Here is a 13,365-nt window from a genome sequence, read left to right on the forward strand (position 1 = left end):
TTGGCACTGAAAAGCTTTGGGGCAAGTGTCTTAAGGCGAAACATCGATGTATACCAGTGGAGATGACAGTGTTCTATGTAAGTGCAATTTGTTACCATTCATTTAAAGTAGAACTCATGTGAATGATATCTGATTTTTATTCCACAACGAATGTTTGAAATACAAACTGAGTAGAAAAAAGTATCCTCTGTATAATTCAGTGCTCATATAAAAGAATTTGTTTCGAACGATTTTTTTTTTTCGTGTAATTCAATGTTTATATGAAAGTAGTTGTTTCAGGAGGACTTTCTTTCAGTTTGTGTCTGAAAGTTACTTCTTTGCATGATCTACACATCCATGTATAGAGTTAGTTATTTTCAAATTTATTACTTCCTTCCTTTCTTTGAAAGATTCCCTCATCTTTTTTTTTGTATCAAGATGAAGTAGTAGAAAGCCAAAAACTTTCTTTCCCTTAAATTTTTTAAATTTATTTTAATTTTTTGGTTATTGCTTGTATTTTATTTTATTGTGATTTTAGTTTGCTTGCTTCATATAAAGGTTTTTTCAATTTTTTAAAGATTCATTCAGGGATTTGAAATCAATTTATATCATACTAGACAATGGAAGTCCGAACTGATGAAATGCATCACGAAGTTAATGTTTCGGAAATGAGACAAACCTGATCAGTCCTCGTTTCTCAAGCTATAACCAAAGTTGTAAATGGACTGATACCCTAATTGATGAAAATCAATGATAATATCCATGGTCATAATTACACAATGTTCAAAAACATTTTAATGTCTAGATGCGTTTCGCTAATATAATAGTTTCCTACCGTAAATTGTGTAATTGTTATCATGGATAGTATAACCAAAATGTTCGACGAAACTTCTGTTGAAGACCTTGACGCAAATTGAAGAGGAGTTGGACTCATCAAAACAGTTTGGTTATAGAGGAAGTCTTCCATAGGATGGAAGACTGGTTCAATAAATGGACCAATTACTTATTGAATGTCGATGCGTTGAATCAAGAAAAATATTGAGAAAGACAGGTGAGTTTTTGAATGCTCAGTAGCACAAACAATATTTATATTCAACGAAAGTAATTTTTTGTGGAGGAAAAAATCAGTTTTTTATCGACCTTTTCTTGGGTAATGGTTATCTTCCACAATCTGAAAAAATATAAAAATTATAATGGAGAACTTTATACAAGTGTAGAAGGGCAAACTTTTTAGTTTACCCCGATAAGTTACTGCGTAAAAATCAAAGTATTTTTCACAAAAAAAATCTTCTATTTATCAGTAACTTGTCGTATTTCACAATTTTGCCTATCAAAAAAATATTAAGAAATTATACTTATCTTTTACGTTTCGGAGGCCAAAATCTGCCTCCGTCTTCAGAAATGGATAAAAATTCGAATAAATATGCAGTTATTCCTTTTTTGAGAGCTTATTTCTTTACTTCTTCGACAGATGTCAAAGAAGTTTTGAAATATGAAATTATGTCAATGTTGTTGATTGACAACTGAAATATTCGATGTAATACAAGGTACTCTCCAATATCAGTTTGTTGCCATTTCGCCACTATCCAAAGTTTTCTTCAAGATGGGTAGCCAAGTACGATCTATTTCTAAGGAGCTATTCGAGATACAATTCTCTCCAGACATGAGAATATACGCTGATTCTTTTAGCTTACGTCTCTTAGAATGAGGCTCATTGGTAATCTTTCTTGTCCTATTCCATTCTACCCGATGTTCACCGTCCGGGTAGAATGGAATAGGACAAGAAAGATTACCAATGAGCCTCATTCTAAGAGACGTAAGCTAAAAGAATCAGCGTATATTCTCATGTCTGGAGAGAATTGTATCTCGAATAGCTCCTTAGAAATAGATCGTACTTGGCTACCCATCTTGAAGAAAACTTTGGATAGTGGCGAAATGGCAACAAACTTATATCGGAGAGTACCTTGTATTACATCGAATATTTCAGTTGTCAATCAACAACATTGACATAATTTCATATTTCAAAACTTCTTTGACATCTGTCGAAGAAGTAAAGAAATAAGCTCTCAAAAAAGGAATAACTGCATATTTATTCGAATTTTTATCCATTTCTGAAGACGGAGGCAGATTTTGGCCTCCGAAACGTAAAAGATAAGTATAATTTCTTAATATTTTTTTGATAGGCAAAATTGTGAAATACGACAAGTTACTGATAAATAGAAGATTTTTCTTTGTGAAAAATACTTTGATTTTTACGCAGTAACTTATCGGGGTAAACTAAAAAGTTTGTCCTTCTACACTTGTATAAAGTTCTCCATTATAATTTTTATATTTTTTCAGATTGTGGAAGGTAACCATTACCCAAGAAAAGGTCGATAAAAAATATTTATATATACTTAAACCTGATCTACGCTAGTTAATTCAGTCCATATTATGAGTTTTCTATGGGAAATTATAAGAGGTAGTTTTTCGATGTCAGCAGCAATAGTTAATTAACATTTTCTAAAGAATCAAACTCCCTTAGGAAATTCAGCTCGACTATCGCAGAAAAAGTGTGTTGTAGTGGAATCTGTAATCATATTTTTCATTCATCACTATTCTGAGCAGTAAGTACAATTCAATCCTAGAAATTCTCCACTATATGTGATTATTTTCTGAAAAATCTACAATTCGATGATCATAATTCGAATGTGCTTTATTGTTGAAAATATGTTTATCGAGAAAGTTTGATAGAGTTGAAGAAGTAAGTATGGTACGAGAGTTGAAAATCAGAAAAAGTCATCAACAACATAAATATTTCATTCATTATTATGATGAAATACTGCATATACGGATTCACATAAAATCAGTAGACTTTGTGCTGATGCATAATTCGTCCAAACTATACAACAGGCAGACTAAAGGAAAAAAAAATCGTGCTGGTTGGCTGTGATCGAATAGAAGCTGCTGAAACTTTGAGATATAACCTGCGTCCTCGTAGTGAACGCACCTATCACGCATGATGTCTGCCGCAGTAGCAGATGAAACGTTTTGTATTCCAGGTTCCGTTCCACCACGGATTTTGTTCTCTTCAATCGTGATTTCGGCCGTTAAAGCCTGTTTCTATATCATAATATGTAGTTCCTATTGAAAAATATTTCATATGAATGTTGATCATTTCAATAAACAGTTTTTTACACAAGCATAAAATGAAGCAGACTCTGAAATTCTGTTGAACTATTAGTATGTTATATGATGAATGCTAATAGGTAACTCAAATTTGAGTTCAATGTTTTCAGAAAACCTAGCTATACAGACATTATCATCCCAAGCGATTGTTTCCATCCAGACATTCATAAATTAGCAACCTACAATTCAATGTTGCACAGAACATTCTCTCTGCCTTTGTCTACTTACGATCTAGCTAGGGAAATTGATATAATTACACATGTAGGTCATAATAATGGTTTCAACGCAGATACTATCCAGAAGTTAGTCAGAAAACAAAGTCGTAAATTCACTTACAGATCAATATACCCTCAGATCAAATCAAATGGGTAACTCCAACATATTTTGGAAAAAGAACAGAGATAATTGCGGGTTTCTTCAGAAAAAACAATGTGGAAGTGGCATTCAGACCACATGACAGGTTATCTGATTTTCTTTTCAATGCCAAAGATAAGGTGAACAAGTTGGAGAAATCTGGAGTTTATAAGCTCAAGTGTCCGGAGTGTAATAGTGTTTATGTGGGACAATGTGGTCAAAATTTACGAAAACGGTATGCTGAACATGAAAGGTCCTTCAGACTAGGAAAAAATGATTCGACGTTTTCAAACCATTCCTTGACATGCAATCACAAGTTCCCGAATCCAAAACGATACGGAAATTTTGCACTATGCAAGGAAAGGTTACAAACTCAATTATTTAAAATCTTTGGAAATTTACAAACATAAACATTGTGGGTGCAACCTGTTATCATATAAATGTAGTTCACTCACCGGTTTTCAAATTGGCACATCCGCATTGTGAATTGTAAATACAGGTACTCAATCAAGCCAAGTAATACCTGTATTGTTACCTATAGGGGTATATAAGGGATAATGTAATAAATCATTTTTATTTTAATGTATAAGTTTGAAAATGTCCTTATAGGACGAAACTGCAGTAACGTTAGTTACAAATAAAAGTGGTAAAAAAAAATAGAAAGTTTCAATTCCCTTTTTTTTCATTATGATTTCCTACCACATAGTAACGGCTATATCCATCAATTTATCGAATGGAAATTCAGTGCAAATACAAATATCGGAGCATCTACATTCGAATTGAAAATGTACGTAAATTGAAAGAAACTACATTTTCAATATATGTTATCTCTAATTGGGTCAAAGGGAAAGTTGAATAATGATTTTCTGTAAGAGAAATTATGAATTAATACTATTTCATTCATCACGATGTATATTTCAAAAGTAATAAAATACTTTTTTCATAAACATTATAAATGTATAGTGTAAAAAATGTTTCATTTTGGATTGAAGCTCTGCTGAGGCAGTGAAAACCATGGTAATATCATCATCTATGTGAATTTGTAAAAATTGTCTATTGTGCTGTATATTTTGTAGAAACAATAAACTCACCGTAAACTCATGTCATGGGGAATATTATCCTCTGGAGTATCGATACAATTCTGAAAAAAAATACTCATCGTTACTACACAATAGGAGCTAATTTTGATTTCTTTCCCACCATTTTCACAACAAAGGGAAATAATCAGCATAAACAACACAACCGACCACTGTAATAGTCATGGAACCTTAAGAATGAAAAATACAATGTTTGCTTTATAATGCAGAAATCGGGAGTGCTTATCAAATTATAAATATCAAAATATTCGATAAAATATTCGAAGCGCGCCTTTTGTATTGACAAGAATTGAATTTTTCAAATGATCTTGAGTTCTGCAAATAATCTTTCGACAAAATCCCGACTCACGAAGGGAAATTGCAAGTATTTCTTATCAGGTGGTTTACTTTAACAATGTAAATATTTTATCGTTTCGATAGCAACTTCATATTAGACATATATTAGTTATATTGAAGGAAATTTTTAATAATAAAAAGTTTTGCAGGTAGGAAATTGTTGTTATCAAAGATTAAATTCCATTCAACAGAATATGGCTATACACACATTCTCAGTTATGTGAGAAGGTTACCTGATGGTTAGCTGTTTTGGACATTCGAGTCTTAGGTTTTCCCATTTATTTCCTTAATATCGATGACCTCAGATGACTCAGAGATATTTGGAAAATGTTCACTCCTAACCTCTTGTAATTAATATAATTGAAAGTTATACAAATATTACGCCTCATAAGCTAGAGTTGAGTATCTCGTTGCAGTACATTAAAGCATGTATGACGCCACAAATTTGAGGAAAAATTTTTTATAGTTTTTACTGGGGTCATAATGATCTACTGAGGACGCTATCTTGGTTAGCGAAACGCGCGTCGAGAAACCGCCATTTTTGTTCTCGTGTTGAGAAAGTGTTTTCAATAGATTGAGAAAATGTGTTTACTGTATTACAAGTAATACCTCGATGTATGTGATGATTTGTCCATTGAGAAAATTCTGTATGAATTCGATATCTTTGGAACCGGAAACATCAAACTACTTGCATCTCTTGTTTCTTTGCATTAATTGCAATTGCAATTGAAAGAGGTCCTTTTTTTATTTGAACATAATTGTGTCATTAGAAAGAAAAATCGCTGATGAATCGGGACATATTGAGCCTCTATCGTTCATTTTTGATATCATTTTATCTGTTTATAGTAGTCTTCCTTCAAGCATTTGCCATATTCGTTGGGTGAAATGGATATTCGAAATTCAGAATCGAAATTTTCCATTTTCTTAAGTCGATATTTTCGGGTCCTCTTATCGATGAAATCTATTTGCCGAAGGAAGGCGTAGAAGTGATTCCAACACGACTAAATTGATTTTCTAATTAGACTTTGATCCTAAAATATTATCTGTCAGTGGTGATAGAACAAAAATATTGATAATATAATGATTTCGCCTCCTAGGCTTCATTTTTAGGTTCTCCCAGATTTTCAACAGCAAAATAATTTCGTATATTCTTCAGATTCTTCGAATTGTTATAACTTTTTTATCTGCAAACCTCTACAAAAACCGTATATGAGATGGGTGTGCATAAAGTACAGACAGATAAAAGCTTGTAAAATCTCATACATCTCCCATGTACATACGGTTACATTTTTATTATGTGTATTTTTTTGAGCATCTCACAAGCATAGTAACAAGTAGATTCATACATCACGAAAGTTATAACTCGTTTGCTTTACTATTTTGAGAATCTTTTTGGTGGTAGCAGAACCTCAGATCGAATTTTCAGTATAGAAAACTATTTTTCCGTACACCAAAACTCTGATATGGTTTTTATCACTAAACATTAGACCAGGTAGCTAATCTATTTGAAAATGATCAATAGTTGATACATTCAAAATAATTTATTTCAAAACACTAAGTGAAACGTGTGTCGACAGTTTTGAAGTTGAGGAAGTTGAAAACATCAATCCCACCCAACTTCATCCCACCTTTATCATTTTCAGTCTCCCAATTAGATTCTCCATATCCATTCTGAATGGATATATATATATATATATATATATATATATATATATATATATATATATATATATATATATATATATATATTAATGTTCATGTTTTCAAAAGGAAAACTAATATTCACCTAATGTCCATAAAATGAAACTCATTACAGAATCTCTTATGGAGGCTTGAACATGTCTCTGGTTGAATATTACCCTTGAAAATTATTTTGATGTTTCGAAAAGATGAAATCAGTCTATGCTATTTCACTGCTTGTTGTTTGTGAGGGTTGTGAAAATCATAAACAAAGGTTTCTATTCGACAGTGATGATACAAAGCATGGTTGGTTTCAGTACCAAATAAGTTAAACAAAGAAGCACACGTTAAATAAATTGATGGATAAAGCAGTTACTACGTGGTAAGAAATCATAATGAATAGAAGAGAATTGTTTTTTTTAACACTTTTATTAATGTGTAAGTTTGAAAATGTCCTTATAGGACGAACCTGCAGTAACGTCAGTTACAAAGTGGTAAAAACATAGAAAGTTTCAAGCACCCGTTACTTTTGTTTGAGATAATCTATGCATATTTCTGGAGTCATCAAAAAACTAGTCATTTTTTATCATCATTGACACTGACGATTCTAAAGAACAAGTTTGGTATGGATGGATTTTTATTGTCATAGACTCGTCAATGTTCATTAATACTGTCGACCCTGACTATTTTTTGAGATGAATTTGGCAAGGTTGAATTTCTGTTGTTATAGAATACTTTATTTCATCACGCGGTCATACAGTACATGAACTTCCAAGGTTTTATTTGCTACCGTTCGAGAAAGTCTACCCATCTGTCTAGTGGCATTAGAACACTCATAATTTTTTATTATTACTGAAGATTTTGACTTTTTCATGTGAGAAACTTGGCATGAATGGATTTCTGTTGTAATGGACTATTTTATTTCATTAACTGTCAAACGGTACACGAACTTTCAAGTTTGTCTTTGCTCTTATTTGAGAAAATCTACCAATGTGTCTAGTGATATTAAAAAACTCGTCCTTTCTCATTATCTCTATTGATTCTGAATAATTTATAAGAGAAATCTGATTTGGATGGATTTCTGTTGTCATGGACTATTTTATTTCATACGGTACCCGAATTTTCAAGGTTGTTTTTGCTCCTATTTGAAAAGTTCTACCCATGTGTCTAATGACATTAGAAAGCTCCTCATTTTTCTAGGACTACTGTTGATATTGACTATTTTATAAGAGAAATCTGATATGGATGAATTTCTGTTGTCATAGACTATTTTATTTCGTCACGCAGTCATATGGTACACGAATTTCCAAGGTTGTCTTTGCTCTTGTTTGAGAAAACCTACCCATGGGTCTAGTGATATTGAAAAACTCGTTATTTCTCATTATTATTGTTGGTCCTGACTAAATCATAAGAGAAATTTGCTTTTGATGGATTTCTGTTGTCATGGACTATTTTATTTCATCTGGCGGCCATACGGTAAACGAACTTTCAAAGATAATTATATAAAAGTTCACTCTCATATTCAAATAAGACTTCCTTCAAGGGGTTCAAGGTGACTTAACCTCAACTTTATTTTCCTATCCAAACCCTTATCTTATTGAAGACAATTTGCAGGGATGGAACTATGGAAATACGGAGCTAAACGCCTAACAAGAGCTGAAGGAATACTCATTTGTGATGAAGAAAGAAACATCTATATATTAGAACCCGACTCAAATAGGACAAGACAAAAATTCGAATACAAACACCATCAATCTACGAAGAGAAGGAGAACAGTTGAAATTCTGATCAGCACTATAAATTAGTTTTTATAATATAAATGAAAGTGAAATTCTAGTAGTTATTTTATAGTGAAAGAAGAAGAATAAAAATTAGTGATAATTGGAAAAGGTTTCCACAAAGTGAAATACTGTAAGGCTTTTTCAATCAAAAACAATGTTCGGATATAATTATGAAACATTATTCAAACCCCCACTAACCATAACATAAAAAATCACCTATACCAGCTCTTGTTTCAATGAAATTACATCTTCCAATCGCTCCCCCATGTGAAAACTCATTTCCGCCAGAGAATAGCTGATTTAATTTCTGTATTCGACAAACAACATTTCCGATGAAAGGGTGGTCTATATAGAAGACTCAATATTCTTTCAATCAGTACAAAACATTTCTCCATTGAAGGGAAAAAATGATTTGAAATTGCCTACAAAAAGTCACAGTAGGAATCGGAAATAATGCAGGAAAGAGACAATTATCAAACTCGAGCTTTTTATCCTGCTACGAATACGCTCGATGTATCTGTTTTTTGAAAGACGTAGTAGTGACAGGAAGTTGATATAGGTGGTTTTTTTCTTTTTGCGAGGACATGGTCATTTTGGTGAGAGTGATGGGAGTTGAAAGGGTTAGGGAAATACCGACAGACTGAGTGGAGAGAAATGTATTGAATATGGTGAATTGGTAAACTTTGTAACAAGTGAATTATAATGTTTCATATGCCAACATTTTTTGAAGAATGTAACTTTTTTCCGAACAGGGTGGCCTAACTGAAAGCCATTCATTATTGCCTGTAATTAATCCAGTACAGTTGATGTTTCAACTGAACGATTCCCTTCGCTTCATTACTCGATACTTCGTTTTGTCATTATTGAAATTAATATATTTCAAGGTACCGCATTGGTGGAAGAAGCAGTATCAAATGACCTTTTCCATCACCAGACTTGTAGCTCTAGATTTTTCGTGAGTATTTGTGAAAAGTGAAATGAAAAATGACGAATTTGTCTCCATTGTATAGATACGAGAGAACTGATTGAACATTCAATCAACTGGTTATTAGACAAACAAATGAACAAATTTCAACATAAAAAAAAACAATATCACTCAGAAAAAAATATGTTTTGAGTGGTAATGTTCATGTATTCCTGAGTGTTTCGGTGATTTAATGATCATCGAATAGCTTAGTTTTCAATAACAGTCCTGATAATCACCCGATTTGAAGCACTTTGTACTCTTTTTATACACAAGCAAATAAAAAAAAAACACCAGAAATTTATTATTATCACAAACGAGCAAAAACGTTTAATATTTTCAGTGAGGTTTTCCCTTTTACAACTCAAACAAGTTTGAAAAATCATACTTTGAGTCAATCAGTAATGAAATTGCGTTCTTGTTTTAGGAAAATAAGCTACTATTGGCTCCAAGCTGTGAATTACTGCATCTTTCCTAATTCAAGGACCTGAAAGAAGTTACATATTCCACAAACAAATAATAAATAGTTTCGATTTTCGTATTTGATGAAACTGAACGACACGTGATCGAAACACGTGTCGGGGTGATAAAATAACAGTTTGGTGTTGAGATAAAATTCCAGTAATATTCATTACTACATGAAAGGTTCCGAACAGTGCATTACAAGTTTGAAGAAATCTAAAAAATAAACTTCTGCTTTTGCTGCGTCGACATCGACTGCCGAATGAAAAATAGCTCAATAACAGTAGCTTTTATTGCAAAGAAACTAGATGAAACTGTATCACAAAAACGATCGATATCGAGCACCAGAGATTTATTCCTATTTTTAAGAAGCAAGTTTCGAGTTTTCTATCACTCACATAAATAACGTATTTATTAAAAGAGTTACATGGTACTTCAATGGTACTTCCACAGGTTAAGCCCAGCATCACTGATGAGATCTTGACGAGTCGAAACAGCGCTGTCTCGTCTTGGATCTTATGAATATTACTGGAGTTTTTTCCCAACACCAAATCGTTATTTTATACACCTCGACACGTGATTCGATCACCAAGTGATCATCATTTTCAACACCTCGACACGTGTTTCGAAGTGATCATCTTCAAGAGGAAACTCAAACTGGACTTACTCTTGAAGATGATCACTTGGTGATCGAAACACGTGCCGAGATGTTAAAAATAACGATTTGGTATTGGAAAAAAACTCCAGTAATATTCACCACTGATTTGACTTTAACGAGTCTAGTGTTGGCTCACGAATACTTTGTTTTTGGTATCTGGTTCAATCTAGACGATACCATAGGTCGGATTATCAGTCATAGACAGAATCATATCAAGGACAAAAATGTCTTCTTTACTTACTCGTACATTCGCAAACGGGTCCTTCAATTTTCAGGTGGATTTGGTGGCAATCCGTTTCAAATGAGTGAAATTTCAAAATGTAAAGGTTTTAATGTGAATTGTAGTTATGTGTATCTGGTAGTCATGGTCAAATCCTACTTATCTAATTAATGGAATCAGATCATCAACAAACATATTTATTAAAATATTTTCACAACAGTATAATTTATTATATTCATTCCAATTCTTCTCAAACTTTGCTACTCTCACTTTTTTTAGGCAGTATACCTGCTTTTTTCAGTCCCTTTGGATAACTGAAAAATTAAACATTTATTACAATAAAAATAAATTTTTAAAACATCATTCAAAACTGTCATCTATAAAAGTTGATTTATTTATTTCTGTTTTGATACCATGATAGACATTTCTTTCACATTTGGTATCAGTGAATGGAAAAAGGGTAACTATAACTTGCTCGAGAGAGGGTAGAGAATAATTGAACTTCTCCATTTTGATGATTTTCAATTTACCCATACCTGCGGATTTACTCGGGAAATTCTGTTCAAAGCCACCAGTTACTGCTAACTCAAGTAGTTTCAACTGAATTCAGTCGGTCGTGAATTTATTCTCTAAGTTATAGAATATTCAAACATCTTTAGAAGTAGGTTCCACGTAACCACTTCGAGAGCACACACCATTTAGGGTATGTCACCTTCTTCAACTGAACATTCAACAGAATAAAATATCATCACTATTGAATTCATTCATTATTTTCAGGCCTGCTTTACTATTTCATTATCGTTATTTTTCCTGTTTTATATGACAGACGTATAGTAGTGGATTATAAACCTTGATTCGACTCAATAAAACTTCGTGAGCTAGCTCAAGGCTACACTAGTCGACGGATTCGCTTGTGCTGCAAAAAAACGTTAATTAAATCGCAGAACTTCTGAGGGCTACGCTTTCTTCGCTCACTTGTAGTTGAAGCATTACATGAGCTTTTCTTATACATTTTAACGCTTAAAGGAGTATCGCTTAAAGTGTGACAGGTCACAAGAGACACCAGAGAAACAGGTGAGCCCTGTTCCTACTGTGCTTCATTTATCATTACATGAATCAATGTACTGTTGCTTCAACAGATTTTACACAGATAACTCACACCTTTGCTTTCCACCATTCAGTTATACAGTTCATTTAGTTGTGCCAGAACATTAAATCAGTTACATCCTCACTTCCAGGAAAAAAAATTATAATTGCAGTTTAACCTTTGACTCTGTACCCTGGCAAACGTAGACGCTATCTTTTTCACGTCTCTTTTTATAGGACACCAGTTCTGTCAACATTTATATCTTTGATCCACAACTGTCGAATCCTTTTCGTCGATGGGTTCAACCCCTAGATCTTTACCCGCTTCGATTTCACATATCATATCATTTGTCATTATCAAATAACAATCAGAGCATATTGAGTATGCCTTCAATTTTGTACCATTTCTTCTTGACTAAGAGCAATAAAGCAGTATATGTGCCCATTTGAAATGTCTAGATCTTGATTAGCGAAAGCAAGGATGCAGGTCCTTGATTCAATTATGGATTTCAATAGGGATTTGCATCCTCATTGTTGAAATAAATGAAGAAAATATAAAAATAATCAGATATAATAATCTCAGGATAGACAATTTTGCTTTCTGCTTCGATGAGTGTGTTGAGGGTTAAAATGGACACCAATATGTCTAGGCACAATCATGTCGCTGGAATTGCAAAGTCCGGTTCTCAAAAGTTCGGAACACTGTACCGAACAGCAACTAATATTGCTTCATAAAGCTCAAATCAGACCTTCTTTAGAGTCCGCCCTAAAGCATATCCTGAAGCTGCTGGACTCCATCCAGAAAATTGCCAGCGGCCTGATTGAAGACGCGAACATAACTTGCAACCTTGATCTGTTTAAATCTGTTAAATTTGTTTGGAACATCAAAGAAAGGTTGGAGATTTGTTTCTCTTGTATAGATACTTTCACGAGAAGTGTTCAAGTGACTTAGCACATTTGATTCCACCAACAGCGATACATATAAGAAATATGCGACGGACTGTGGTTCACTGTGAATATTCTTCGGGTTTGAAGGCCGTGGATTTTTGAAATACCTTCCTGACTTTTCGCTGGCGCGAGTGGCTGGCTTCTTCAGGTACCTGTACCTGGCATAGGTAAATTTCGTAAAGCGTATTTCTGTTGATTCAGGTAGTCCCGTGTGATAATACCTTCATCTGGATTAGGTAAATTGTCAATAATATCTGATGACTGTAGCTGCTTATCGTTTTGAGGTTCAACTCAGTACACCTCGAACTTCACTGTTTAACGTTCTCATTTGGAAAACTGCGTTTATGTGGAATAAGCTTCCTGAGATCTTTTTTCCGAATGGATTTAATCTCCAGCGATTCAAATCCAATGTCAATCACTACTTTCGCACAGGCACCGCTCTTAGAGCGTTTTAAGGTTTTTTATGTAGTGCTTTTGTTTTGCCACTTTTAGTATTTTTAATCTCATTTTATACCTCATTTCAGTTTTGGTGATAACGTATGTAATAGGAAAGAAAGCAACTAATGGCAGGTTTCTATATGAAAAAAAAATGACTACTAGAAGTACCTATTAGTTAAGAGGTATGAAGAAAT

The 13,365-nt window shown here is 33.3% G+C and overlaps 1 protein-coding gene and 1 long non-coding RNA gene across 3 annotated transcripts in view; one reads left to right on the forward strand and one right to left on the reverse strand.

Annotated features, from left to right (window-relative positions):
* The window catches only part of Sox102F (transcription factor Sox102F), a 615,532-nt gene that overhangs the window by 468,238 nt on the left and 133,929 nt on the right, over window positions 1–13,365 (reverse strand). The window contains exons 1-2 of one of the 2 annotated variants that reach the window (XM_074170028.1): window positions 4,702–4,823; window positions 4,593–4,642 (exon numbers count right to left, since the gene is read on the reverse strand). In XM_074170028.1, coding sequence (XP_074026129.1) covers window positions 4,593–4,642; window positions 4,702–4,704 — 53 coding nt within the window. In that variant the 5' untranslated portion in view covers window positions 4,705–4,823. Of the gene's footprint in view, window positions 1–4,592; window positions 4,643–4,701; window positions 4,824–13,365 lie in introns of those variants that run through there. The other variant, XM_074170029.1, reaches the window with a different exon arrangement.
* LOC141480163 (uncharacterized) lies at window positions 1,935–8,652 on the forward strand. Its single transcript, XR_012464204.1, has 3 exons — window positions 1,935–2,440; window positions 2,504–2,585; window positions 8,229–8,652. It is a non-coding gene; the product is annotated as an uncharacterized lncRNA (long non-coding RNA).

The sequence above is a fragment of the Leptinotarsa decemlineata genome, unplaced genomic scaffold, assembly GCF_025532065.1.
Source record: "Leptinotarsa decemlineata unplaced genomic scaffold, Ldec_3_MD MMD2_P_RNA_scaffold_6, whole genome shotgun sequence".
Lineage (NCBI taxonomy): Eukaryota > Metazoa > Arthropoda > Insecta > Coleoptera > Chrysomelidae > Leptinotarsa > Leptinotarsa decemlineata.